The following is a 25,321-nucleotide window of genomic DNA, read 5'->3' as shown; positions in this document are numbered from 1 at the left end:
GTAATTTCTGGCCACAGACACTGGCATTCCTTGTGCCTGTGCCATGTTCCAGCGCCCACCTGCACCTGCACACACGGACAGGCACACTCACTCGGGACCAGCTCAAAGGTGTGGCCGCCCCTGCAGAGCAGCTCTTCCCTGCTCTCGTGGGGAGGAGAGGGGAGTAACTCTCCCCCAGCCGGCCTTTCTGCTCTAACCCCCGCCCCTGCCCCCTTTGAAGGAAACATTTCACAGTCATGAGACTCACAATAATAATGATTGTAACAGGAATCGGCCTTTCCCAGTGTACAAACCTTTTTCATCTAATGGGCCTCACTCGGCTCTCCCAAGCTCCGAGAGGCAGGCGCTTTTATGTTTTGAGCAGAGCCAGGGTGCTGACCCGCTTCTCACACCCTCTGGGTTCATGCCCCTTCTCCAGCATCATAAATAATGATAACAGCTCATTGCTGCTATGCATCGAGAACCTGTTCTTGCTTAGATTTGGGGTGTACTTTGTGACTGCCAGTTTTAATCCACACGATAGCCCAGCGAGGTGTACTTTTTAACATTCAATGTAAAGATGAAATAACACAGAAAAGATAAGGACAGAGTGGCCGGCGGTCTGAGGTATGTTCCTGAATTAGACACATATCACTTTAGGAAGTGTAGGAAGAGAACAAGAGCTTCTAATGGGAACTTTTAGGGAAACTGGATGCTGGGGTGAGGGTGGGGTTGGCTGTGAGTTTCTCTTCCTCTACTCTGGTCCCCCAAGCCCTCTGTCATCGTGAGCTGTGTCGTCTGGTCCTGGTATCTCTGTGTGTGCTTAAGGCCACACCATCACCAAGTGGCTGGGTCTGGATTTGAACCTAGCGGTCTGGTTCCAGAGCCTGCCTGATTCATCTTTAAGGAACTAGTGCAGAGAGAACTCAGACCTGGAGTCAAAGTGTCCACCCAGCCGGATGCCTGGGGCACCACTCACCTCTCTCTGCCCCGTTTACTTGCCTTGTGACATGGAGCGGCTCATCAACTCTGCCTTCCTCTTCCCTCCACCTCCCACCCCCATCAGTGACCCACAGACAAGAGGAAGGGATGCAGGTGTTTTCTAAGGAGGGTGCAGGGTGTTGGGAGTTAAACTAAGTCCGTTACTGGTCACAGGGGGTTAAAGAGTCCGGAATCTGGGAGGAAGGGTGTTGTTTATAGGAACCTGGTTCTTCAGGCTCAAAGGCTCCCAAGAGCCTTGAGGACCCTCAGACCCCATTCTTATCCGCTCCCTACCCCCACAGTTTGACAACTGTGCACCCCCCACCCCACAGATGAGGAGCCCCAGATAAGGTCTCAGTCCACAACAGTGCAATTCCCGCGGCATCGCTGAGGCCAGGTGGGGGATGAAGGTGCACGCGTGGTGTCATGTTATTTGGCAAAGTCACATCAAGTTGGGGGAGAGAACGGTGGGCCTAGGCAGGAAGCCAGAAAGTTAAATGAAATTAAACATTAATGACAGCCATCTGTGCAATGGGATTGATCATCCTGACCTCATAGGTGGTTGTGGGAATCTAATGAGTTAATAATACTTGTAACTCCTTGAGCACGGGTGCCTGGCACTGATCCGCTCTCAGCAGACAGTGGCCATTGTGACTGTGTTACTACACACTTGAGTGTGTACCAGCCAAGCAGTCCCTTCTATTTTAGATGCTGGCCTAGGCTCCAGGGACTACCCCAAGGGTATTTAAGAGCGTGTGGTTTGCCAACTTACGGGGGTGTTGATAGTCTCACAAAAGAGGCACAGTTTTCAAAACTTGCCAAGAAAGTCATCCTGGGCAGCAGGGGCTCTCGATTTTGATCCCCAAGCGCCTCCTCTCAGGGCGTGAGCGCGCCCCCCGCCGGCGGTTTTCAGGAAAGCCTCAGCTGGGGATGCAGAAGCCCAGTCCCCAACAACCCCCTCTCCCGCCCGCCCCCGGCGGCCACCCTGGGGGCGAGGCAGCCCGGTGCGTGGGAGGGGACGGCGCGCCATTGGCTTCAGCGCGGCACCGAGAGGAGGGACCAGCGCGGGCCTCCAGACTCGGGCAAACCCCAGCCGCGCAGGGTGCCGCGCGCAGTCCAGCCCGGCCCTGCCCGGCGAGGTAGGCGTGATGTGAGCGCCGGAGGTCCCGAGGTCCCGGTGCACGCCAACTCCGCGCAGCCTGCGCCAGCATGCTCTAGGAACGTAAGTTCTGCTCCCCACCACCGCTTCGGAGCCTCGCACTTTCCCCTCCTGCCGCCAGCCGGCCGGTGCCTGCGCAGCGAAGCCCAGCCCAGCCGTGTTCCTACGGCCTCGGGGAGCGCTGGGGATAGTGAGGACCCCTTGCACTCGACCTGGGGGCCCCCTGGACCTTTTGGCACCAACGGATTCAGCGGGGGACCCAGGGATCCCCTCTTGGGCTCTCCAAGGCGCCATTCCGCAGCCCTTATGTTCCTCTTCTCCTTTGCGCTGTCGGCTCGCTGCTCTCCCCTCTGACTCTGTTTCCCTCTCCCCGGCTTTGTCCCTCCGCCGTTTTCTCCCTCTTGGGCCATCTTCTCCCTCGGGCTATCTCGTTCTCGCCCCCCCCTCCCCCCGGGCTCCCGCTCTCTGCTTCCGAGCAAAAGAGAAAGGGAATGAAAAGCAGTTTTTCTTTCTCTGGGGTCTGACTCTGACCCGGCGCTCAGTTCTCGGTCCCCTCCCCCTCCTTCCGTGTCCCCATCCCTACCCCGCCATTGTTCCCGAGTCCTGGGAGTGCGCGGCAAAAACTTGAGAGTCCCTGTCCTTTCCTCTTACCCCCACAGGGCCGCGGAAGGAGGTGGCAGAGTTCCCGCTGCCCACAAGTCTGGCGCAACCTTCCGGTTCAGGGGTCCTGGGGGCGGGAGCACTGGGCCAGAGGACCTGGGGGCTCCCTGTAGCGCGGAGCTCCCCGCTTGGAGTCTTAGAAAGTGGGTGAGTGGCTGGAGCTGGGAGATAAAGGACACGTTAGAGGGGAGGAGGAGCAAGCCCGAAAAGACCCCTGTCTCCCGGCTGGAGGTAGCGGTGAGCTGGCAGAAATGGAACCCGCGTTAAGCCCCAGTTATTGGAGACGAGGTAGAACACAGGTGGAGACCGACGCCCCCACTCTCCCCTAAGTCGCGCGCTCTGCAGGAAGGGGGCAGTGTGGGGCTATTGGCTTGGCGCAGGGTGGGCTGGGTCTCCGGCCGTTGGCAAAATACTTAAACCCACGCTGGGGTTCTATAGAGGAACCGCCAGAACACCGCGCCCATCCCCGGCGCGCCCGGCAGGGTCTGGAGCTCCCTTGGCGTCCCCTCACTCCACTCTCCACGCCCCCAACCAGAGCACGGCTCCCGCCGCTGCCTCCTTGCGGTTCCTGGTGAGCGGATTTCTCAGCGGGAGCCTTGGGGGCGGGAGCAGGAGCGGGGCGGAGGTCGAAAATCCCGAGGTTTCTCCAAAGCCAAGGCCTCCTCGCCGGCTGCACTTCCCGGTTGATTTTCTTCAAACTTTTCCTGGTGGGGCTGTCCAGCAGGATGAAGGCCCCAGGGCTGCAGGGATGCGCACCCCAACCGTGCGGCCCCTTGGACCTCCGCCCCTGGTGGCCTGCGGAGAGAGGGCCAGAACCCTACCCTCTCATCCTGCAGCCTTCAATCCCAGGGACTCTGGGGGGTGGAGCCGCTGTTGGAGAGACCGGAGGGGGCACTGTTGGCACCTTAGCCGAAGCTCCACGCTCAGACCGGGAGGAGGAAAGCTTTTTCTTGTGTAGTTGTTAGAAAATAAGGTGCTGCGTAGTCTCCAGGCCTCTGCGATCCCATCTGAAAGATGGGCGGTCTGGTCCCTGAGGTACCCTCCACCCCCAATATCTTGGAAGCTGGCTGCCCTGGCTTCTTTTCAGACTACATGCTGTCCGCTAATCAGTCCTTCCAAATTTGGAATAGAGAGCTGAGGCCCAAAACCCTTCGCCCATATCTGGCTGTCAACACCTGCTGGGGGCCATTGCTCAAGGGTGTTCTCTGCCGGCCTCTCCGGCCTCTGCGGTCAGACCCCCTCCAGCTTCTCCAAGCTTATGCTCTGCTGCCTCCCCTCCCCCAAGATCTTATGATAGCTACCCCCACATCCTCTGCAGGAGAAGGAGTCTGCCCCTCTGGGGGGTGTGGATGCAGGAGAGGGAGTGCGGTTATATTCCACACATCACTCTACTCTCGCTCATTGAGCAAAATGGGAGTCGTACTCCAAAAACGGTTTAATGAGCACAGTGCCACACACTGCGAGACAGCTGGGAACAGTATAAAGATTTTTGTCCCCCGGGGCGTTGACACTTAAGGGGGAGGGGCAAATACCTAGTGAAGTTAATAAGCACATTATATAGCGTATTGGGAGGTGAGGGGGCAGAGGTGAGTGCTAAGGCCAGGAGTGGGGTTGCCACTGTAAACGGGGCGGTCAGGGAGGCCTCCCCGAGGAGGTGACTTTGAGGTAGGGCTTTGAGGGAATGAGCTGTGGGGGTGTCTTTGGGAAGTGAAGGTCCTCGGAGAACAGCCTGTGCCACGCCCCCAAAGCCGGCATGTGTCCGATGTGCTGGAGGGGTGGTTTGGAGCCAGGGCGGCTGGGGTGCAGTAGGGCAGTGGGGCAGCGGGGAGGAGGTGGGAGGCCTGGCTGGGGTGCAGTGGGGAGGAGATGGGAGAGAAGGTTGGAACCTCCCCATTTCACAGATGAGGGAAGGGACATCCAGAGACCACATACAAGTCACTCCCCATGTAGTCCGGGGGTGGGGTGGGGTGCCCGATGTTCTGACTCCGGGCCCACAACACTTCCCTTTCGCCCTGCATCTCAACCATTCATTCACAGCACTGGTCATGCCCCTCCCGGGGCAGGCCTGCCCAAGGGCCAGAGACACAGAGGGGGGAGCCAGTCAGCCTCAGCAACCCACCGGGCTTCATCTCTGCGGCCCTTTGCCAGTCTCTGCCACCTGAGGTCAGTGCCCCCAGGGCAGCATCTTCCTGCTGACCCAGAGAGGCCCAGTTTCTTTCTCATGGTCACCCCCTTTTAAATACTGCGCCCCTGGGGGAGTACCTGTTCTGAGGCTGGTAGGGTCATGGGCGAAACTGGAGCAGAGAGCTGAGCCTCCTAGTCTGAAAATAACAACAGAGACATTGTTACTGAGTGTTCACCATGAAACAGGTACTTTTCTAGGTGTTTTTTGGGCATCTTTCCATTGGGGGGAGGTAGGTGTCATTATTACGCCCATTTGACAGATGAAAAAACAGAGGCTCAGAGAGGCGGTGTCACTGGCCCAAGGCCATGCGGCTCATAAGCGGTAAGCGGAGGTGTTCCCATTGGGACCTCTTCCTTTCACCGCTAGGCCAGACCCCCGAACCCCAGGGTCGGCGGTCGGGCCTGGATTGTGGTCCTGGCCCATCAGGGTCCTGGGAAAAGTACAGGAACCACCCCCAACCCACCAGAAGGGGTTTGCCTCTGAAAAGTTGACTCAAAATGGTGCAGCATCCCTTCAAGGAAACTCCCCTCCTCCCTTCCCGAGTTCCTGAGTAGCTACAGGGCTGGGGGGAGGGGAGGAGAGAAGGATGCGTCTGCTGACTTCTCACAAGAGCTCTGGTGGCTTGGGATTCAAAAGCCAGACTGTCCCGATGACCGTGGTCCCATGAGACCCGGGACACACCAGCTGCCGCTGAGGGCCCTGACGTGGCCACTGGCCAAGGGGGAGACTGGCCCATTCCTGGCCTGAAAAGGACCGGAATTCTCCATGCCATCTGCCCTTTGCAAGTGACAGCAGGGCCAAGGAAAACCCTCTCGGGCTTCTGCATGATGGCGGGTGGCCGGACGCCCCCTTGTCCACAGCAGCAGCTTCAGGCCCCTGGTCGAGGCCCCCAGGGACATCCCTGGGGGAGCCCTCTGCCCTGCCCTGCCCTCCCCCCTCTTCAGCACAGCAGGCAGTGTTTATTTTTTTGTCTCTGGGGCTTTGGAGATACTTGTTTGTGATGGAAGTTTGGGCTTTCCTCCACTTTTCTGGAAGTGAGGTACCTTCAAAACAAAGAGAATAGAGAGATGGAGACAACGGGACAGGTGGTGGGACCTGGGGGCCGAGCAGCTGGAGTGTGGCTAGTGGACAGCAGCGTTTGGAAGCCGCACCATGAATGTGACAGCTGGGAGGGACCACACTGCTAATTTTCTGGGTGAGGAAACTGAGTCCCAGAGGCCGGCCCTGTGGCAGAACCTGCCAGTGGCCTCAGCTGACTCGTCTCTCAGCCTGGTGACTCAGGGCTCCCCCACCGGCCTTCCAGCTTCAGTTGGAACGGCTGCCTGCTCCCGCGTTCCTGGAGGTCCCTGCGAATGGGGTGTGGAGTTTCTTTCCTGACTACAGAGCTCTGTCGTGGGAACCGGGCTCCTGGCTGCGGCAGAACCCGCATCGTGCCCCCTCCTCTCCCGGCCAGTTCCACGCTGCCATCCTCGCCCTGTGCAGCAGTGTGGACGCCGAGCCTGCGGTGAGGGCGGGAGTGATGGAGATGGGCGTGCACCCCGCCCGACACTGGCCCACTGGCGCCTTGAGAGACCCGGCTGACTGAGGCCGGCTCAGCCTCTAGAATGATCACGCTCCCCAGGACACGCCACAAGGAAGCCCTGCCACCAGGCAGCTTGGCCTCAGCTGCCACCCTTAGGCAGTGGCCCTGAGGCCTCCCCCCCAGAACCTGCACCCAGAGGCCACTGTGATGATGTCAGTCGTGTGGCTGTGTCCATCCAGCCTCCCTTGGGTCCCAGAACTTCTGGTTTAGCTCTAACCCACCCAGGACCTCCTCTGCCTCGTCACCCCCATTTACAATACAGAGGCGGGGAGGGTCATCTGCCCAAAGCACAGGGCTAGTAACGCACAGCCAAGACGTGAGACACAGGTCCTCCCCCCTCACCCCAAGATTCACTGCCTGCGGGGCCCAGATAGTGGGTTCTGGGCTGGGGTCTTTAAACCTCATCTTGTCCAAGAAGGTGGTGGGCTGCCCTAGGAAGGGACCCCAGGGTGGACGGTGTGGGCTCTGGCCGCTGCCACCCACCCCCTGGCACTGCCCTGTCCCAGCCGGTTTCCAGCTATTTTGCAGGAATGTGATAACAGAACAATGGGTCTCCCTGCGGCCCTTCCCAGGTCCTGCTGGGGCCACCGGGCTCTAACCCGAGAGAGGCTGGACCCCAGGGAGGCGTGCAGAGGCTGGCGGCCCGCCAGGGACTTTCAGGGGAGGTGGGGAGGAGAACTCAGAACTTAGCTCTTTTTGGAAGTCAGGCTCCCCAGCCAGTCCCTCCACCCACGCGTAGGCGCGCCCCAGCTCGGCTCAGGATGTCCAGTCACAGCACAGTTAATGTGGCCTGGATTTCAGCCCTGCCAGTTGCCTCAGGTGACATTTTGGCCTTAGTTTCTTCATCTGTAAAATAGGGGACATCCCGCAGGGTTGTGGTGGGGGCTTCGGGGAATTCCTGGTCTGGACAGTGCTTGTCCCCTGCCTCCGGCCCCAGGGCGGATGCCCCTGGGGGTGGCTGTCCTTGCCAGATGGGGAGGGACAGGTGTGCTGTTCCTCCAGCAGAGGGTCTTGTTTGGAAAGGAAGTGGTTCTTGGCTGTGACACTCAGCAGCAGTGACTCCCCTTGAATCATGGGGTGGCTCAGAAGCTGGTGGGTGTTCTGGGCCCCAGGCCCCTTCCCCCTCCCCCTGCCAGGTTCCAAGATAGGGACAGCACTGCGGTCCATCTGTTTCTATGGAAACCAGGCTTCCTGGAGAGGCTCCAGGGGTTGGGAGAGGTCCTCCAGGACCAGCAGAAGGATGCACCAGCCAGGCTGCTCTGGGGCAGGGTAGGGGCAGGGCAGCTGCCCCGAGATCTCACAGATGGCTGCCCTTTACCCAGCTCAGGTGGGGTGTCGGGCCCTCGCTGTCTTTTCTGGGTGCCTCGTCACAACCCAGGAAGCTAAGTAGTGTGTGGTTTTGTAGGGGAGGAAATAGAAGCTTGGTGAGGTTAAGAAACTTTTCTGAGGTCACAGCATAATTAAGATAAAGCACCAAGGTTCCGAGCCCATGTTTACCAATCATTAAGTACCCGCACCCCCCATTCTGTCATCTCCTGAGCCCTCTCTTCCTGCCTGGTTCAGTCTGGTGGGGGGAGGGCTTTGCTTGGCCTCAGATGTCCCAGGACACGAGGAAGGGGCGGGGCGGAGTGGAGGCCATGGGCTGCAAGGAGTGAGACCTTGGGGGGGGGTGCTCTCAGCCCCTCCCCTACTCACTAATGTGTCACAGATATTTGTTGAGCTCATGTCCCAGGAACTGTCCAGGCCCTGTTGACACCCCACCCCTTGGCACTCCCCTCTAGTGCTGCTAGGGCTTTCTGAGGCAGGGGGGGTGAGTTTTCACCCTGAATTCTTACCCAGTCCTCTAACGCCGCCATGTCCTGGGCACCCCATATACCAGGCCCTCTGCCGAGAGTGCACCCTCTCCTGGAGTCTTCAGCACCCCGTGAACCCCTTGCCCAAGGCCACCTGCCCATCAGCCCAGGAGCCAGAGTCCAGATTCAAACCCAGCCCTGCCTGACTGCAAAGCCCCTTTTCTGCCCTCCTCTGCCAGCAGCTCATGTATGGCCTGGGGCAGCCCCTGTCCTCTCCGGGCCTCAGCTTTCTGCCCTGTGTGTTTGGAGCAGAGCCTGCCCTTGGACCCTGCCACGTGGAACTGAGTGTGTGCCCGAGTGTTCTGGGTGGGTAGTGAGACCTGCTTCCCTTAGCCTGTCTCATTCATCTGTGCTGACAAAGTGCCTACTGTGTGCCAGGGCCCAGCAGGGAAACTCTCAGATGGGCACAGTACCAGCCCTGCCTTCAGGTCACTAAGTCTCTGGGAGGCCAGCTGCCCGGGACGGGACTGGGAGTGTGGGCGGAAAGCGGCAGTGGCCACCTGCCCGAAACCCACGAGTCGCAGGAGCAGGTGATGCCCTGGGAAGACTCCTGGACGAGGGCCATGCAGAGGCTTGAAGAACAAGGGACATGGGAGTGGGGTAAGGGTCAGAGGGCAGGGAGGGTTTCCTGGCTGGGCAGTTGTTTGGAAATGGAAACAACTATTAAAAGGACAGTGACTTGCCAGCTTTATCAAGAATCGGGGTCAAAGAAGCTGGTGAGGGACGGAAGGCAGAGGGTATGAACCGGAGTCTGGGGGGCTGCTGCGTGCTGCATTCTCCCCTCCTGCTCAGCAGGTCCCCCCCGGGAGCGTGTAGGTGGACAGGCAGCCCTCCTCACCTTCGCTCCTGGCCAGGCGGGGGAGGAGGTGGCTGGGGAAGCCCTGGAGCCCTTCACGTGGCATCCAGATCTGGGAAAGGACGCGTGACAGCCCCGTGGGGCAGGCATTTTCCACTCTGCACGGCTGAATGAAGCAGGAAAGGGAGGTAGAGGGAGCGTGGGCCGGGCACTCCCTCCTCATCCTCCGTATCTGGGCAGGGTGGCGTCCTCCGTGCTCCCATTCCTCAGGAGCAGAAACTGAGGCTGGGGGACTTGCCCAAAGCCCTGCAGCTGGTAAAAGAGCAGAACCAGATTCAAACCCAGGTCTGGCTGCCCCCAAGCCAGTGTCCAGCCAGAGTGCAGGGAGAGGAATGGAGGGAGGTAAGCTCTGTCCTCTCTTAGGTTAAAATGGGGCCAAGCCTAAAGGAAGCACATAGAGTGGCCTTGAAGGAAGTTCAAGGGCAGATCTGAGGCGTGGGTGGAGCGTTTGGTTTGCCTTCAGAGTGGGGCATGTTTACAGGCTGGTGGGTGTGTGGGAGTGTTTGCAGCTGCCCACCTGCGCTCCGGGTGAGGAAGGGACAGAACTCAGTGCTCCGGCAGTTAACTGCAGAGGCAGGTGCAAGGGATCCACTTCCTGGAGATCAGGTTCAGGATTTCATTCTCCCCAGGAGGCCTCAGGGCCCTTTGTTTGGGGGGAGCTTGGTGCTGGGGCTGGGCTGGGGGCAGTGCTAGTGGGTTCCACCAGCCCAGGACCTGATGGCAGTGCCTACGGGTAAAGCTGGTCTCTCCTGTGGATGACGCCAGTGCCAGGTGGAGCCCCTTTCTGTCTCCAGCCCCAGCAGGCTGGCACCGCTGCACCGCACAGCCTTCAGTTTTTGGTTCGGCCTCGTGCTGCAGAGGGGACCTGGGTGTTGAGAGGTCACTGGGCAGAGGAAGGCAGCTGACCCCCTGAGCGGAGGTCACGAACACAGCCCAGGCTTTGTGGGCTCTGGCTTGAGAGGCAGTTCCTGCCGTGGGACTGAGGGCCAGGGGCTCTGCCAATGGGGTGGAGATATTAGGAAATGCTAGGTAGGTCCTTATCCTGGTTTGTCTTGGCTTCCTTCCCAGAGCCGCTGCTGCATGGGGGGCGCCGGGGGAGGGGGCGGTGGGGCATCTCTACGGAGCCGTTTCCAGGGCCCAGCACACTGGCCTGTGTGCTTCACAGCTGTGTCTCCTGGTCTCTCGGCACCCCTTTAAGGTAGGACCTTTTATTTTCCCCTGCTACTGATGGGGAGACTGAGGCACAGAGAGAATGAGGGGCTTGCTCTTGGGCACGCAGCTAAGAAGTGGTGGGTCCAGAGTTTAAACTCCAGGTGTGACTTCAGCAGTCGAGCTCTTAACCAGCAGCTCGCGGTAGCAGTCTGCGGGCACCTGACAGCGAACTTCCTGTCTGTGTGTTTCTCCTTCACCCAGCCTTGGGGAAGAGTTAAGGGTTCCCACTTCACAGATGAAAACTCTGGGGCTCGGAGGGGAAGCGACTTGCTCTGCTGGATGGCTGACAGATCAGCACTCCTGCCCCTGTCCCCCCACTTAGGCTGTGAGGTAGTTCAGGGCAGGGCCCCCTCCCACCCCTAAGCCTAGCTCAGGGCTCATCCTCATGCATATGGTTTCTTCATTCAAGTTGGCAGGCTTGGCACTGAGCGCCCTGCCCCAGCTTCTCTTTGACCCTAAATCTCGAGGAGGTGGGAAGTGCAGCTCCCTTTCACAGGTGGGGAAAACTGAGGCTCTGGGAGGGAGGGCTAAAAAGCCAGGGGGCTGTTGGAAGACTGACCGTGCCTGGTGCTGGAGAGGATGCAGAGCCGTGGAATGCGCGTGCACGGTCTGGGAATGCGCGTGGGCCGCCGCTGTGGGGCAGTTTGGCACTTGGTCCTGCGGTGCAGCGTGGAGTCCCCAAGTAACTCGGTATCACCCCACTCCTGGGTATTTGCCTCAGAGAAAGGAAAACTTGGGGCTGCAGAAAATCCTCTGTGTGGATGTTCATAGCATTTTGTTCACAGCCATCAAAGTCTGGAATCAAACCAGTGTTCCTCCGCCGGTGACTGCATGATGACACCGGTGTCTCTGTCCCCTGCAGCACTGCTGTGCCGTGGCTCTCGGGCCCACCTGGCCGCTGGGGGGATGCCAGTCTGATTACAGCTTCTGGCTGATTTCAGCTGATTACGAAGGAAGGTGGCGGCAAGTGGCTGAGGTGTCTCGACAGCCCCTAGGTCCTCGAGGAGCAGTCAGATTGAACTGTGGTTGTCACAGTGGGGCTGGCCGCCTCCCCACCAGCCACCTCCCATGCCCCCGGGTGGTGGGGGAGGGGAAAGCAAAGGCGCTTCATTTGAGTGACAGGGCTCTGGAGCTCAGGACGGCCAACGGCCGGACTCAAATGCACTGAAGACCTCCGTCCTGCTTTTGCTTGCTGCCTGCCCGGGGTCTGCGAGTCTGGAGCCTCACGATCCGAACACCCCATAGTGAGACTCTGCTCTGACATTTCGCTTTATGACCCCGGGGGGTGCCGGGAGACCAGAGGGGACCTGGGGACCTTTATTTCTGTGCTTTGACTTGGGCAGCCCTGGAGAGGGAGACTCGCTACACGGCACTGAGACCCGGGTTGGAGGCCTGGGCAGGGAGGTCTGCCCAGTCCCCTCAGGTTCCTGCCTGAGGGCAGATGACCTCTGAGCCTGTCTACAAATGAGTGGGGGTGCTTTCCTGCCTTCCCAGAGGGCGGCCACAGTGGGAACTAGACGGTGGAATACGGGGCACCCACTGCTGGTGATGCCGTTATCAACCCACTGAGCCTCATTGAACTTGGCTTCCTCATATGAGAAATGGGTATGAACAGCACCCGTCTTGCAGGGCAGAGCGACCCTGGTTAGCGGGGCCTACTGCCACCCTGGGGCCAGCTTCTGGAAGTCTCTGCTTCGTCATGGCTTACGCCCCTGTCTCTTCTGCACAGGTTTTGTGCTGACTGAAGGCAAGACCTGACATTCAGCTCCTCTCTGCATCCCCACTGCCCATCACCGTGCCTGACACACAGTAGGTGCTTGAGCCCTGGCTCGAGGTGGAGCTGCGGGATGGCCAGGGCTGGGGGCTGTGGAGAGTCGTGGGCAGACATGGGGTAGGGTAGGCTGGTGGTGGCTGCCGAGGGCAGGGAGGGGACGGACAGGGACTGTCCGAAGCCCTGCCCACACCCCTGGCCATCCTTCCTCCGGCTCAGCAGGCCCCAGTGGTCAGCCCCTTCCCCTTCCTTCTGTCCTGGTGGGTTTGAAGGGGGCTGCCAGGGCATATGGGGGCGGGGAGCAGGGCTTTTGGGGCCTCAGGGATTGTCTAGGCAGAAGTTGAGGGGAGAGCCTGGTGCCCCGGCTCTGGAACCCTGGCTTGGACTCGCCCATCCTTCAAAACCTCATTTGCCTGCTGACCTTGAGCCCCCGCTTACTCCACCCCCCAGTAACCTCTGAGTGTGGTCTCAGTCCAGTGCTCCCCGGGCCCTGTCCTCCAGGCCGTCTGCCAGGCTCCACTGGCCCAGCCTGGTCACCGGATGCACCAAGTCCACTCAGGCCAGACGGGCTGGCTGGGCTGGAGGGGCCTCAGGAGTGCCTGCACCCGAGTGTGCTGCAAATGAGGAAGCTGAGGTCAGAAGGGCAGTGACCGCCCTATTTCATCGCTGCCGGGTGGCTAGGAGCTGGGTACTGAGCCTGGGCCTCCGACTCCTTGTCCCATGACCTGCCTGCTGCCCCAGGTGGAGGGGCTGGCCACCCTCAGAGGCCTGGAAGCTGAATGGAGCCCATGACCCGACGCCCTGTCTCCCTACAGCCCTTCCGAGGAGGAGGAGGCGGCCCGGCTCCAGGACAGGATGGCGGCCAAGCAGCCCCCGCCTCTCATGAAGAAGCACAGCCAGACGGACCTCGTGAGCCGCCTGAAGACCCGAAAGATCCTCGGCGTGGGCGGGGAGGATGACGATGGGGAGGTGCACCGCTCCAAGGTGCGCTGGTCGGGGGAGCAGGTCTGGCCGTCTGTTTGGGGGAAGAGGAGCTGAGACGCACATAGCTGCAGGGGCTCCAGGACTTAGCTCGGGTTTCTAGAAACTTAAGGGAGATGTCAGGGGAATAAAAACAAAAGTGAAAACATCATTAGAAGGAACTGAGCGCTTACGAAGTGCCTGTTATCATAACTCTGTTTTGGAAGCATTATTTAATCTTGCTAGCCCTGGAAGATGCAGATACAGTTTTCAACCCATTCCACAGATGAGGAAACTCGTCTGAGTCTAGACGAGGCTCAGAGAGGTTAGGTGACTTGCCAAAGGCCACACCACGAAGTGGCAGGGCCAGGCTGCCAGCCCACATCTGGCGGACCCCTGGGCTTCCATCCTCGGCCACCGTATTGTCAACTTTTCTTAAGCCCTGGTGTCAGGGAGGCAGTGAGGGGTGGCCTCCGTGCAACCCCTCCAGCCTGGGTGGCCATTTGGCTAAGCAGAGGTACCCGGGGGCTGCTGGAGCAGACCAGCCGTAGGCCCAGGGTCCAGGCGGTTAAGCCGGCTGGGTGTGCCGGGTGCTGCTGCACCATCATTGCCTATGACCCTTTTGTGTCTGCAGATCAGCCAGGTCTTGGGCAATGAAATCAAGTTCACTGTTCGGGAGCCTCTGGGACTGAGGTGAGCATTATGCGTGAGTGCTGGCGGGGAGCGGGGGTCCGGGGAGGGAGTGCGTCAGGCCCTGCTTCTGGTCTTGCCTTGGACTCCAACCCATCTCGTTCCCCATGCCCCGCCCCCCGCGAACCGACTCCCTCTGGGCATCTTGGCCGGAGAGGGAAGGACCTCCTGGGGACTGGGGGTAGCAGCCAGGGGCCTGGCTGTGACCGTCCCGCTGCTGCCTCCCCAGGGTCTGGCAGTTCGTTTCAGCTGTGCTCTTCTCCGGCATCGCCATCATGGTGAGCCCCTGCCCTGCCCCCGGGAACCCCAGGCCTGCTTCTAGGAGCTTCTGTCCTGCCCAGGGTCCCTGCTGCCTCTCCCAAACAGCATGGCCGTTACGCTGAGGCCCCATCTGTCAAGGCTCGCTGGCCGCCACCACGTCCTGGCTCCTGACCCTCATCCCACCTGTGCCCTGGCCCACCCTGGGCCCCCTGGCCGTGGTCCTGATTCCTTGCCCCTGGCAACCCCAGCACCTTCTGTCTTGCCATGGAGGGTGGGGGTCAGTCAAGGGACCCTGGACCTGTTCCTGGGGGAAGATGTCCAGGGGTTTTCACAGTGACCCCCCCACCCTAAGCCTCCTGCCGTCCCCAGGCCCTTGCCTTCCCTGACCAGCTCTATGATGCAGTCTTTGATGGAGCCCAGGTGACCAGCAAGACCCCCATCCGCCTCTACGGGGGTGCCCTCCTCAGTGAGTATTGTTGGGGAGGTCTCTGGGGGACCAACTGGGGTTGAGGGGAACATGGGGTACCTTCCTCTGTGCCTGGGCTCCCGGCCCCAGATAACCCCCTTCAGCTGTCTGTCTCTGCTGGGTGCATGCTGCCATCTTGTGGCCTCTGGTAGAATGCACCCAGTGGATTAGAGCTTTGTCTGGGCCGCCCTCTGGGGCAAGCGCTTAACTGAGCGCTTGCTGGGCAAAGTGCACCACTGGGCACTGGTGTGCAGGGACGAATGAGGCCAAGGCCCTGCTCCCAGAGCCTCACGGACTAGAGCAGCAGGCAGAGTCAACACCGTGCCTGCAAAACCCTTCTCACACTTGGGCCTCTCATTTGAACAACGTCTGTTTCCTCTTCCGTCTGAGTCACACACAATGCGCCTGTTAGGAAGCTGAGTGACAGCTGTAAAAACCTAGTATAGATGGTGTTCCTCTTCTTCTCCAAAATATTCTGTGGCTCCCCATTGCCTTCAGATTAGAGTCCCAGTGCTACCGCCTGGCATTCAGGGTCATTGTGGGGGTGGACCCAGGCGGCCTTCCCAAACCTACCTCCCCCACGTGCAGCCACACCCCTTGACGCCCCACCCTCCTTTCAGGTCCCCCAGCCTTCACACAGGCAGTTGCCCCAGTCCTGTGCTGTGTGCACGTCCACTCGACCTTCACGGTTCCAGCTCCAGTACCTCTGGGCAGGGGGTGGTAGAGGTTGGCACGAGTTCAAGCACTTCACCCGCACAGCTGGGGAACTAAGGTTATGGGGTTAGGTTTGTTGAAATAAAGTGAGTACGTATCTGGTGTTCAGAGCCAGCAGAGCCTGGGTGAGCTTGGCCTGGTAGAGGCTAGGTATGGTCCGCCCACCTCCCCCTGGAAAATTCCTTAGCGAGATTCCTCTGTAGGCTCAGGTGTGCACTTGAAAAGAAAGTGTGATCGGAGGACCAGGTGAGCCATTCACTCATTCACTCCCCTCCACCCAGAATCAGAACAGCCCGATAAGGGCAGGGTACCTGGGGCCCAGGTCTCCCATTTTACAGGTGAAAACACAGAGTCCCACTGAGGGGCTGTGACTTGCCCGGTGTCCCACCGTGTGGAGGACATTGCATGAATGGGAACGAACTTACTGGCTGACACAGCAGAGCTGAGCCTGGAGGGAATGGGATGGGGAGGGACAGGGGAGTTTTAGGTGGAGGAAACGCATGGGGCAGATGTCGATGTACAGGGCCCAGCTCCCTTGCCGTGTAGGGCCAGGCCTCTCGCCCGTCCCAAAGGGGTGGGTGGGTCAGGCTGTCCTGCCCCCAACTCCTCTCTGTCCCCACCCAGGCATCTCCCTGATCATGTGGAATGCCCTCTACACGGCTGAGAAGGTCATCATCCGGTGGACTCTGCTCACCGAAGCCTGTTACTTCGGGGTCCAGTTCCTGGGTGAGTCCTGAGGTGGGCAGTGAGGGGAGGCGGAATGTGGGCTGCAGGCAGGGCGTCTATGCCCTTGCCTTCGGCTCCTGCTACGTGGGTCTCTAGGAGGTGATGGGAACCTGTCTGAGGGCGAGGGACCCATGTGGCTGTGTTAACCCGTGTCTGCACACCTGTGCTCACACACCTGCCACCTGGGCCTTCTGAACACACACATGGGCATTTCCACAGCCTCCCCTGCCACGCACACCTGCAGTCTCCCACACCCCTGCACAGGCGTGACAGCACACGCCGATGATGCCCACCTGCTCGCCCCGTGCGGGGACGTCAGCACAGAGGCATTTGTGGGGTCAGGTGGCTGGCAGGACTGTAGGGCTCCTGGGTCAGCGGGCTGTCCTGGGGCGGGGCAAGGGCGCCTCCCTGTGCTGACCCCTGACCCTTCCTGGCTTTTCCCCCACAGTGGTCACTGCCACGCTGGCTGAGACGGGCCTCGTGTCCCTGGGGATTCTGCTGCTCCTGGCCAGCCGCCTCCTTTTCGTTGCCATCAGCGTTTACTACTATTACCAAGTTGGCCGAAAACCCAAGAAAGTCTAGCTGACCGCTGGGCCGGGCTCCAGGGCAGGGCAGCCCTGGGCCTCGGTTTCCCTTCGGTTCGTGGAAGGCAGGACGGACCCTGCCCTGCCCAGGCAGACAGGAGTGGCCGCCGTCCCTTCTTCCTAGGCCCTCCCCGAGTGCCGTGATCTGGGTCTTCAGGTTTGGGGAAGCACAGGGCCTCTGCAGCCCTGCTCCTTGCCCCACATGGTGATGCCTCCTTTTCTGGGGCCTCTTGGCCTGTGGGTCCCCTGGATAGAGACCGACAGAAGGAGCCTGCATCAGGGCTGAGGCGAGGCCCGGAGGCCCTTCTGTCTTCTGACAGAGGCTACTGGCTGCCTTCTTGTCCTTCCCTCGCACCTGCAGCCAATCTAGTGCCCAAGCAGCTGAACTTGGCTTCTATGCCTGGAAAACCCGAGAACTTGACCTTGTGTCCCTATCCTTGTTGTGGGCCCTTCGCACATGTGGGGGCCCCTCTCCACCTCCAGACTCCCACCCCTGCCCTCCCCGCAGCCCAGCCGCAGGCCGATGGGTGGAGGTGGCTGTCTCTGAGCTGGCCCTTGCCCTTCAGCCCTCCTGTGAGGTGGGCCACGTGCAGCAGAGCCCTGTCCTGGTCACCAGGAGCTCTGCCTTCACCCCACCTCCTGGGGGCCCCTAGGAGCCCCCTTCCCCCAACTAGCCTGGGTTCAGAGGCTTCCAGTGGCCTCCCCCACAAGCCGGCCCTGCCATGGACACAGGGAACCCCAGATGGAGGCCACCTGTGAGGGACGGGGTTTGGAGATGAGGAAGGAAGGAAAGCAGTGGCATTTCTCTGTCCCTTGGCCATGCTCTTTAGGGTCTGATGCTCACCTGGCTTAGCCCCTCACCTGCCCTTGCCTCCTCCCCAGGGCGCCGCTCCCAGGGTCTGGCGGGATAGGACTGGGTGCCCTTCAAACTCAGCAGGGGAAATAAGTATTTCAGGAGGCCACCTCCTCTCAGGCCCCCTCCCCGCAACCCTGACACCCTGGAGAGGGCTGACATCTGGCTCCCTTGGAGCCGAAGACCCCTGCAGACCCAGTGACCTGTGTGTGCCCAGTACCCCCTCCCCTCCATGCTCACCTTCCCTTCCAAGAGACAAGTGTAGTCACCTCGAATGGCAGCCCCGTGTCCTGGGGACAGGCGTGGAGAGAAGCAGCCCAGGCCCCAGGCTCGCTCTCTTGGAACAGAGTGTGTTTGGGGTCGAGGTGGATGGTCCTTTAGTGCAGCCCAGCTCTGGCCACTGCCAGCTGGGCCCGGAACCTCGCCCTGCCCTGCCCTCCCCATGCCTGGCTGTCCCCACAGCCACATGCCCAGTGTCCAGCACAGCTGAGAGAGGCCCAGCGGGTCAGGGACTTAACTAAGGCTATGCTGCTGGTGGCCATGGCCGAGCAAAGGGGGACCTTGACACTGGGGACGGGCCTGCTCTTTTCTGGCACCCCTCTCTTGCCACTGAAGTTTGTGCCTGTCCCCAGGAAGAGCGCTGGGCAGGTCGGGAGCCCCCTGCTGACTTGGGGAAGTATTGGTGGCTGTTGGGCAATGCCTCCATGACCAAGGCCATGTCCTCTGTCTGACCTGTGACCCTTAAAGCCTGGCTGGTCCCCCCATGGGTGATGGATGGTCTGTCCTGATAGCAGCTGGGTATGGCCGGTAGACACCTCCTCAGGTGGGCAGGGAAGGGCAGACGCGGTCCATGTGGGGCCCCTGCTGGGCCAAGCTGGCCAAGCCGCTTCACTCAGCCGGGTGCAGGGAGGGCCTGCGGGGATGGTGCTGCCTGGGCTGTGGCGCCGGGCGGCGTTCACGGGGTTCGGTGATGCCTGGTTAAACGTCCCACGGAGGTGCGGGCGGGGGGTGTCAAGGAGGAGTCTTTTGAGGGCGAGACAGTGACGAAGGCCCAGAGTGGGCCCAGCTGCAACCCTAAAGGTTTGGGAAGACCCTAAACACCCCTTCCCTGTTTCCCCAGGCCCTTGGCCACCAGAGCCCAGTACCCTCTTGACCAAGCTCCTGCCCCCGCCCACCCCGCCCCCAAATCCAAGACCACTTTTTGTCATGGCCACTATTTATTCTTCATTCCTTTTTCTTTTTGTAAGAAACAGTCACAAAAGCCAGTGCAAAACCATCAGTGTGGGTGTCCTGTTTTATATTACAAAAACTCTCGATATATAATATCAAAAGGGGGCTCACGGGAAATAAACATGATAAATTACCTCTGCTATCTACTGCAAGGAACATTTACAATTTTCAAAATAGACTTTCGACGTAGGGCCCATGGGGTGGGGGGAAGAGGGCTTCTTAGGGTGCCGGGGCCTCAGCTAGTTTGGGGAACCCTGCCTGGGCCCCTTAGGCGTGGGTAGGAGAGGGGCAAGGGGGCCTGGGGACGGGCCCCACCCCCCAAGATGGTCCCCCCTTCCCAGAGGCACTGCGTTCTGGAGCAGGGAGGAAGAGGGTGGGCACCCAACTCAGTGTGAGGCCTTGCCTGGCCCTTGCCTCACTGTCGGGTCCTGAGCCTGCAGAGGTGTTCCTACCCACCCCACCTTAGCCAACAACTGCCCCCGGCACCTGTCCTGCGTGGGCTCTACCTGGACCAGCCTAGCCGGGCTCAAGCCCGACAGGCTCCTTAGATCAGGGCAGGGCTCTCCTCTTCCATGTTCCTGTGCCTCAGAATGGCCACCCACCAGTGGCACTGCAAATGCTGTCTGCTGGGCAGGTGCCCTGCTCCCCCTTTCCAGCCTGAGAGAGGGACTGGGGGGGGGGGGGCAGCAGGGCCAGCCTCTGCCTTCCTTGGCACCTGTCTGGAAAACTCTGAGAGTCTCACGTCCACCCTGTGAGACCCTCAGCTGAATGGTTCTCCGTGACCTTGAGCTCCTAAGGGGCCCAGGGCAGGTGGAGGGGAAGAGGCTGGAGGGGCAGTGGGGCCACTTCTTCCCTCCAAGATCCCACATTCTCCGGGGCCACCTCTGGACTCGAGCCACACAGCTGCCCAGTTTGATCTCTTTTTTTTTTTGTCAACCTCAAACCAGCCATTTGGCTTTTCCAGGAAGATGGTGGATCTCGAACCGCAGGCCCCAGGCCCTTCTCAGGCTAGGCTGGGGTACCCGCTGTGGGGCCCCCTGACCCCAGGGTGCCTAGTTTCTAGGGAGCTTGTGGCATCATGGAATTGCCGGGGCAGGCCGTTCCAGGGACAATCTGGAAAGACCCAGTTGGGAACAGAGGTAGTGGGGAGGGAGGAAGGGAGAGGCGGGAGGTCTAACCCAATCTCAGAAGTGGGCTGGTGGCGGAGCAGCAGTGCACTGGGCCCTGGGCCAAAGCTCTCTCCCCCAGTGGCTGGACGGCAGGAGTGGGGACTGGAAGCTGGCACAGGGCCTTGCCCCAGACCCTGAAGAGAGACGGTGGAGAGGAGGACAGGCACCGCAGCACCCCTCCCACGCCCGTGGCAGACAGCTCTGGTCAAGCTTCAGGTGCCTGGCGGACATCACGAGCTGGGATTACACTGCCCCTCCCTCCGGGCCCTGCACAAACCTCGGATCCTCTGCACAGACCCCACCGGCCGCTCCCCGCTGGTCGGGGTGGAGGCCTCTTGTGATCCAGGTGCCGACACTGGTCTAGAGTTCGAGGCCTGTGTGACGAGGGCTGATCTGTGGGCACTGTGCGGGCGTCAGTGAGTCTGTGGGGGAACTCAGAGCCTGCAGGGGCCTCAGAAACGTGCTTTGGGCAGTGATGGGACGGGAAGCCATGTCACGGCAGGAATGGTGAGATGCCTTGAAGTTCCTTAGCCTGGAGACAGTGGGGACCAGGGGACACGTGTGGCCTCTAACACTTGGGGAGCAAGGGCTCTGCCTGGGACGGCACTGCAGAAAAACAGAAGTCTCTTCGTATTGAGCTGATGCTCAAGGCAGCAAACCAAAGGCAGATGCTGTTCTGGGAGGTAGTAAACTCCCCGTCCCTGGAGGTGTGCAAGAAGAGGGTGCAGATGTCTCGGCAGGGATCTTACAGAAGATACCCAGGCTGTGGGTCTGGGTGAGGAGAGAACCAGGTGATCTCAGGGGACTCCTTCCAGCCCTAGGTGCCCCGGGGTTGGTGCAGAACGGGAGGGGGGCTTACAAGGAGAGACAGGCAGCTTGGAAAAGGGGCTCTGGTGTGTGTACATGTGTGTTCCTGGTGGCTGAGAAGTTGAGGAGGTGGGAGGGAGGGTGGGGGGGACAGTCCGGGTTTTCTTAGCTGTCGAACTGGGAAGAGACCAGCCCTGGCCAGTCTGCCCCGTCTCTCCCGGGGAGACCACGGAGCTGAGGCCAGCGAATGGTGTGAGCAGCAGGCCTGCTGGGCCGAGTGACAGGCAGCCCGGAGACCACCCAGTGCTGGTTCGGAGTGTCACGCGTGTGCGGTGTGAGTGCGGGTGAGACTCTGGGCCTTCCCGATTATCTGGTCCGACAGCAGGGAAAGCAAAGACCCCACCGGCTGGGCTGTTCTTGGGTCCCTTGTCCGCAGCCCACCCTCGGCCTGAGCAGGAGCAGGGACAGCTCCATCGGCCAGAGGACCGAGGATTGCGAGTAGGTTCTGAGTTCAAGGACATGGTGACCGAGGCTCCTTGGGGCCCCTGGACTGTGGGGACCTTGCTCTGAGATTTGCTTTTGCCTCCTTGTTGCCTAAATCCTCGGTTTCTTGGCACCAGGTTCCGAAGCTGTGAGGAGGCGACCCAGGCCGAGGGCTGCCAGAGTCCCGCTGGGCCGAGGAGGGGACCCGGCACTGGTGCTGCTTTGGTCTCTGGTGCAGACCGCCTCCTGGGCGCAGAGGGCCCACGGCCCCGACCCCCGAATCCAGGTGGGGTACATCAGTTCATATTTTTGTCATTTTGTTTTGTTAAAAAAATAGCTATTTCCCCCGCCCCTTCTCCTGGCCACTCACGGTGGCCTCACCTCCTCCCCAGGGACCAAGGGGGAGCGGTGCGGGGGAGGGGAGGGCACTGGGTGCAGGGCGGTTGGTGGGCAGGCCGAGTCTTCAGGCTTCACGCCCTCTACTGGATGCCTCGGAAGAGGCACATGGCGAAGATCATGGCGAAGAGCTGCACAGAAAGTAGCAGTTGGCTAGTTAGGCTGGACCCGCAGCCCCCTAAGGGGCCGCTCGCCCTGAAGCAGGAGTGGGGCTGCCCCATCGCTCTCAGCACACTCCCGCCTCAGGGATTCCCGACTCTCCCCAGCCTCGGGTCTCCTTCGTGCCTTGCAACCAGGGAGAGAAGGGGACCTTGGAAACCGAGACGGGAGTTTAAATCCAGGTTCCTTACTCGCCAGCAGCAACCTCGTGCTGAACACTTCCCTTCTCTGGGCCAGAGTGTGTCTCCAGAGCTCACTGCAGGCCAGGCACAGTTCTGAGTGCTTGCTCAGAAGCCTCACAGACCAAGGGGCGAGGCACAGAGAGGTCGTGTAACCTGCCTAAGGTCACACAGGTGCAAGTAGGGGAGCTAGGGTTGAGCTCAGGCATCCTGACCCCAGAGCCCAGGCTCCTAACTCACACTCTCCCACTTCGGGAAAGTCGTGAGATCAAGGCGTAAGGCGATCATCTAGCCATGTGCCTGTTCTGTAGCAGATGCTCGGTGACAAGTCCCCAGGGTTGTTACTGATGGGCAGGCAGGGAAGACAGAGCTCTTCCCGGAGCAGGACCAAAGGCCATGAGGGCTGGGGGCGGGCACAGAGGGCTCGGCCACGCCCCTCTACCCAGGCCGGCTGTCACCCCCATGGCCAGAGCTCTTCTTGCAGGCAGTCCAAGGAGCAGTCCCCAGACCAGAGGCTCACGGACAGACCTCTAGGAGGGACAGTGGCTGGGGACCACGGTAGAGGTCCTGGTCAGGGCCTGGACATTCTTCCCGCTCCGCACAGGTGCCTGCGGCCTCCCTGAGCCCAGTGCAGGTGTATCTGTTTCTCGTTCACTGTCACCTCCCCTGAGAGGACAGGGTCACCTCGAACAGTGCTGGCACCCAGTAGGGGCTCAATCTGTGTTTGGGGAGTAACTGAAGGAGTGAATGAATAAATGGCCCCCCTCCCCCATCCCCAACGGTCTCCACAAACTGCCCTAAGCGGGGCTGCCCGGCTCGGCAGGAAGCTGAGCGAGGCCACACTAGTTGTGGTGTCAGGTGGGCGGCAGCTCTGCAAGGTCGGAGGGGGGCCGCCGCGTCACTCCCCTGAGGGCCGGAGGTGGCTGGGTGTGGGCGACGCTGCCTGGCTAACCCCTGGGCAGCGGGGTTGAGATGGGGAGAGATAAAGGGGTGCAGCTCCTCCCTGTGGCTGAAGCGCCCCGTGTTGGTGTCTGCAAGGGTCTGCAGCTGCCTTCCTTGTGAGCCAGGGGAACCACCAGGTAAAAGGGGCTAGGAAAGCCCTCGTGAGGCCGCACAGACCCTCGAACATCCACAGGGGAAGGGCCTGGGCCGGAAGCACAGCTGTTCTGATCCTTTAAGTTCACTGTAGACCTTGGGTGGCGGTGGGGTACCGGGGAAATGCGGAATGGGGGTGCGGGAGGAGTGGAGGTGGCAGTGGGAGGAAGACGGGGGAGCGGCTGTCACGACCCTCCTGTCCCCTCCCCAGTGCCCGGACACTGGCTCACACAAGTCTAGAGCCCAGTGACCCAAGCAGACAGACTCAGCCGGGCTTGCCACCCCAGAGTGTCCGTGGTGGGGGACCCACGGGTCCCGAGTTAAGGACGTGAAGATGGAAGTGAGTCAGGGATCGTAGGCCGTGGGGGGCCGCCCCAGACCCTGCGTGTGTCCCTGTGTGTGGCTCCGAGAAGGAGCCGCAGAGGTGGGGTGTCCACTCACCTCGACGGCCAGCACCCCTATGGCCAGCGCTCCAGCCAGGTAGACGTAGGTTTCGAAGGCGTTGAGGATCACCGTGTAGCAGCCCTGCGGGGAAGGACAAGGTGAAGCCACAGACCGAGGGGAAGTCTGGGGTCCGGGGTCGGGGTGTGGAAGCTGGGGACTGGCACGAGGCCCTGGGCACAGGCAGCACGGTTGGCACAGAGCAGGGCTCCGCCCCATGGGGCTGGCCGCCCTCCCCGAGCCCACCCTGGCGGCCGGAAAGTGTCTGAGTGCGGAGTCGCCCTGGGGGTTTGGCCCCAGTGTTTCCGGGTCTCTCTCCCCACACACAACCACCCACGAGGGACAGGAGAAGCCGTAAATTCTTCCTAAGTGTGAAGTTGACTTTAATGTGCCTCTCCCAGGGCCCCTTGTCCAGCAGAGAGAAGACATGCCCATGCCCCCCTCTGCTGAGGGCGGTGTGCGGGGGCCTTAACTGCTCGCCTTCCCTCTATCTGGCTCTGGCACCCGAGACCCTTTGGGTCCCCGGATTGGACCAAGCTGACTGAGCTGGCCAGTGGAGGCCTGAGACAGAGAACCCTCGGGGGGAGCAGGGGGGGGATGGGCGGGACGATGCCACCGTGCTTTGGGGTGTCCACCGTGTCAGGAACTTTGCTGGAGCCTAGTGTAAAGCTCCCTCCTGCCCACTCAGGCTCACCTCTGACCCCTGGCCACTGAGCAGCCAGAACGCCATCATGGCCAGGCCCCCACCCCCCAGGCAGAACTGGGTATGGGTTTCCACTGCTCTTCCAGCACCCTCCCCGTGAGCCTGCCGGCCCTGCATGGTGGGGCCTGCAGACGCTCTCACCTTGAGCTCGCCTTGCCCTACTCACCGTGCTCCAGCCCTACTGGCCTTCTCTTGGTTCCTGGGACACACCAGGCTCCCTCCCACCCCAGGGCCTTTGCACATGCTGCTCTTGCTCTAGCTGCACTGCTCCCCCTTCCTAGGAGGCTGAGGGTGTCGCACTTTGCTTCACGAAGGGTCACAGCAGCACCCACACTCAGGTGGCGAGCAGTGGGGATCAAGCAGAGAAATGCCTTGAGACCGCCTGCACAAATGGGGAATCTGGACAGTGTCCTCTTGGTAGTCACCATCTGGTGGTGGTCACCATCAGTGGCCCGGAGTCAAGGTCTAGCAGGGTCACCATCTATTAGGAGAGCCCCCTGCTGAGTTTCTAGAAGAACAGACTCCTGACTCTCCTGGGTGATTTCCTTGACCCAGGGAAGGCTAAGGAGTGTGCTGGAGAAGCTGCCACGTGGGTTTGAATCATATCTATGGGGAAGTCCAAGTATTCAGCATGGATTATCTTCTTTTAAGATATCCTGATTTCTCTTCATTCAAGTTCAATGGCAAACGGGGCTGGTGGACTAACTCTGCACCCATATATAAGGGCCCTTTGCCTTGGCTCCTGGTGGCCATATGACCAAGTCCTAGCTGGTAAAATCTAGGCAGAAGTCACCTGGAGGTTTCTGAGAAAGAAGCTGGTATCACCCTTTCCCCTGTTCCCACCTTGAATATGGGTGAGATGTCTGGAGCCATGGCAGCCGTTTTACGATCAAGAAGTGGTAAACACAAGGAAAGACCACAAAGATCACAGTCACTAGGCCTGGACTCGCATGACAAAGCCTTGGCTGGCATGACAGAGCCACTGATACAATGTGAGAAGCCGCATCTGCTAGAATCCTTGCCATGTACGAAGCACAAAGGTATTTGCCTAGGCCCCTTTAGTTGGGATTTCAGTTACTTCCAGTCAAACATGTTGCTGGCCTACGGTTGGGACTATAATAAGACTATAATGGGATATCAGGCCAAGTCAGAAATGCATTCTGGGCT

The 25,321-nt window shown here is 60.4% G+C and overlaps 2 protein-coding genes across 12 annotated transcripts in view; one reads left to right on the top strand and one right to left on the bottom strand.

The window, feature by feature from the left end:
- The first annotated feature begins 1,995 nt into the window (after nucleotides 1-1,995).
- On the top strand, nucleotides 1,996-17,259 carry TP53I11 (tumor protein p53 inducible protein 11). 5 transcript variants are annotated; one of them, XM_037166166.2, is made up of 9 exons: nucleotides 1,996-2,182; nucleotides 2,779-2,926; nucleotides 12,197-12,276; nucleotides 13,054-13,222; nucleotides 13,833-13,891; nucleotides 14,118-14,166; nucleotides 14,519-14,615; nucleotides 15,954-16,055; nucleotides 16,504-17,259. In XM_037166166.2, exons 4-9 carry the CDS (start codon nucleotides 13,094-13,096, stop codon nucleotides 16,635-16,637), a joined length of 570 nt encoding a protein of 189 aa, XP_037022061.1. In that variant the 5' UTR covers nucleotides 1,996-2,182; nucleotides 2,779-2,926; nucleotides 12,197-12,276; nucleotides 13,054-13,093; the 3' UTR covers nucleotides 16,638-17,259. The 5 variants fall into 5 exon arrangements, with proteins under 5 accessions (XP_037022061.1, XP_037022060.1, XP_037022063.1 ...); XM_037166165.2 differs by lacking the exon at nucleotides 2,779-2,926; XM_037166168.2 differs by lacking the exons at nucleotides 1,996-2,182; nucleotides 2,779-2,926 and adding an exon at nucleotides 3,218-3,350.
- A 1,495-nt stretch (nucleotides 17,260-18,754) lies between these two features.
- The window catches only part of TSPAN18 (tetraspanin 18), a 158,598-nt gene continuing 152,031 nt past the window's right edge, over nucleotides 18,755-25,321 (bottom strand). For all 7 annotated transcript variants that reach the window (XM_053673035.1, XM_053673034.1, XM_053673038.1 and 4 more), the window contains 2 exons: nucleotides 23,452-23,535; nucleotides 18,755-21,708 (listed from right to left, as the gene is read on the bottom strand). In XM_053673035.1, the coding sequence (XP_053529010.1) occupies nucleotides 21,661-21,708; nucleotides 23,452-23,535 (132 nt within the window). In that variant the 3' untranslated portion in view covers nucleotides 18,755-21,660. The remainder of the gene's footprint in view (nucleotides 21,709-23,451; nucleotides 23,536-25,321) is intronic.

This window comes from Artibeus jamaicensis, unplaced genomic scaffold (genome assembly GCF_021234435.1).
Source record: "Artibeus jamaicensis isolate MK-2021 breed Jamaican fruit bat unplaced genomic scaffold, CSHL_Jam_final contig_797, whole genome shotgun sequence".
Classification (NCBI taxonomy): Eukaryota; Metazoa; Chordata; class Mammalia; order Chiroptera; family Phyllostomidae; genus Artibeus; species Artibeus jamaicensis.
The sequence above is the reverse complement of the archived record's forward strand: the minus strand, read 5'-3'. Positions and strand labels throughout refer to the sequence as shown.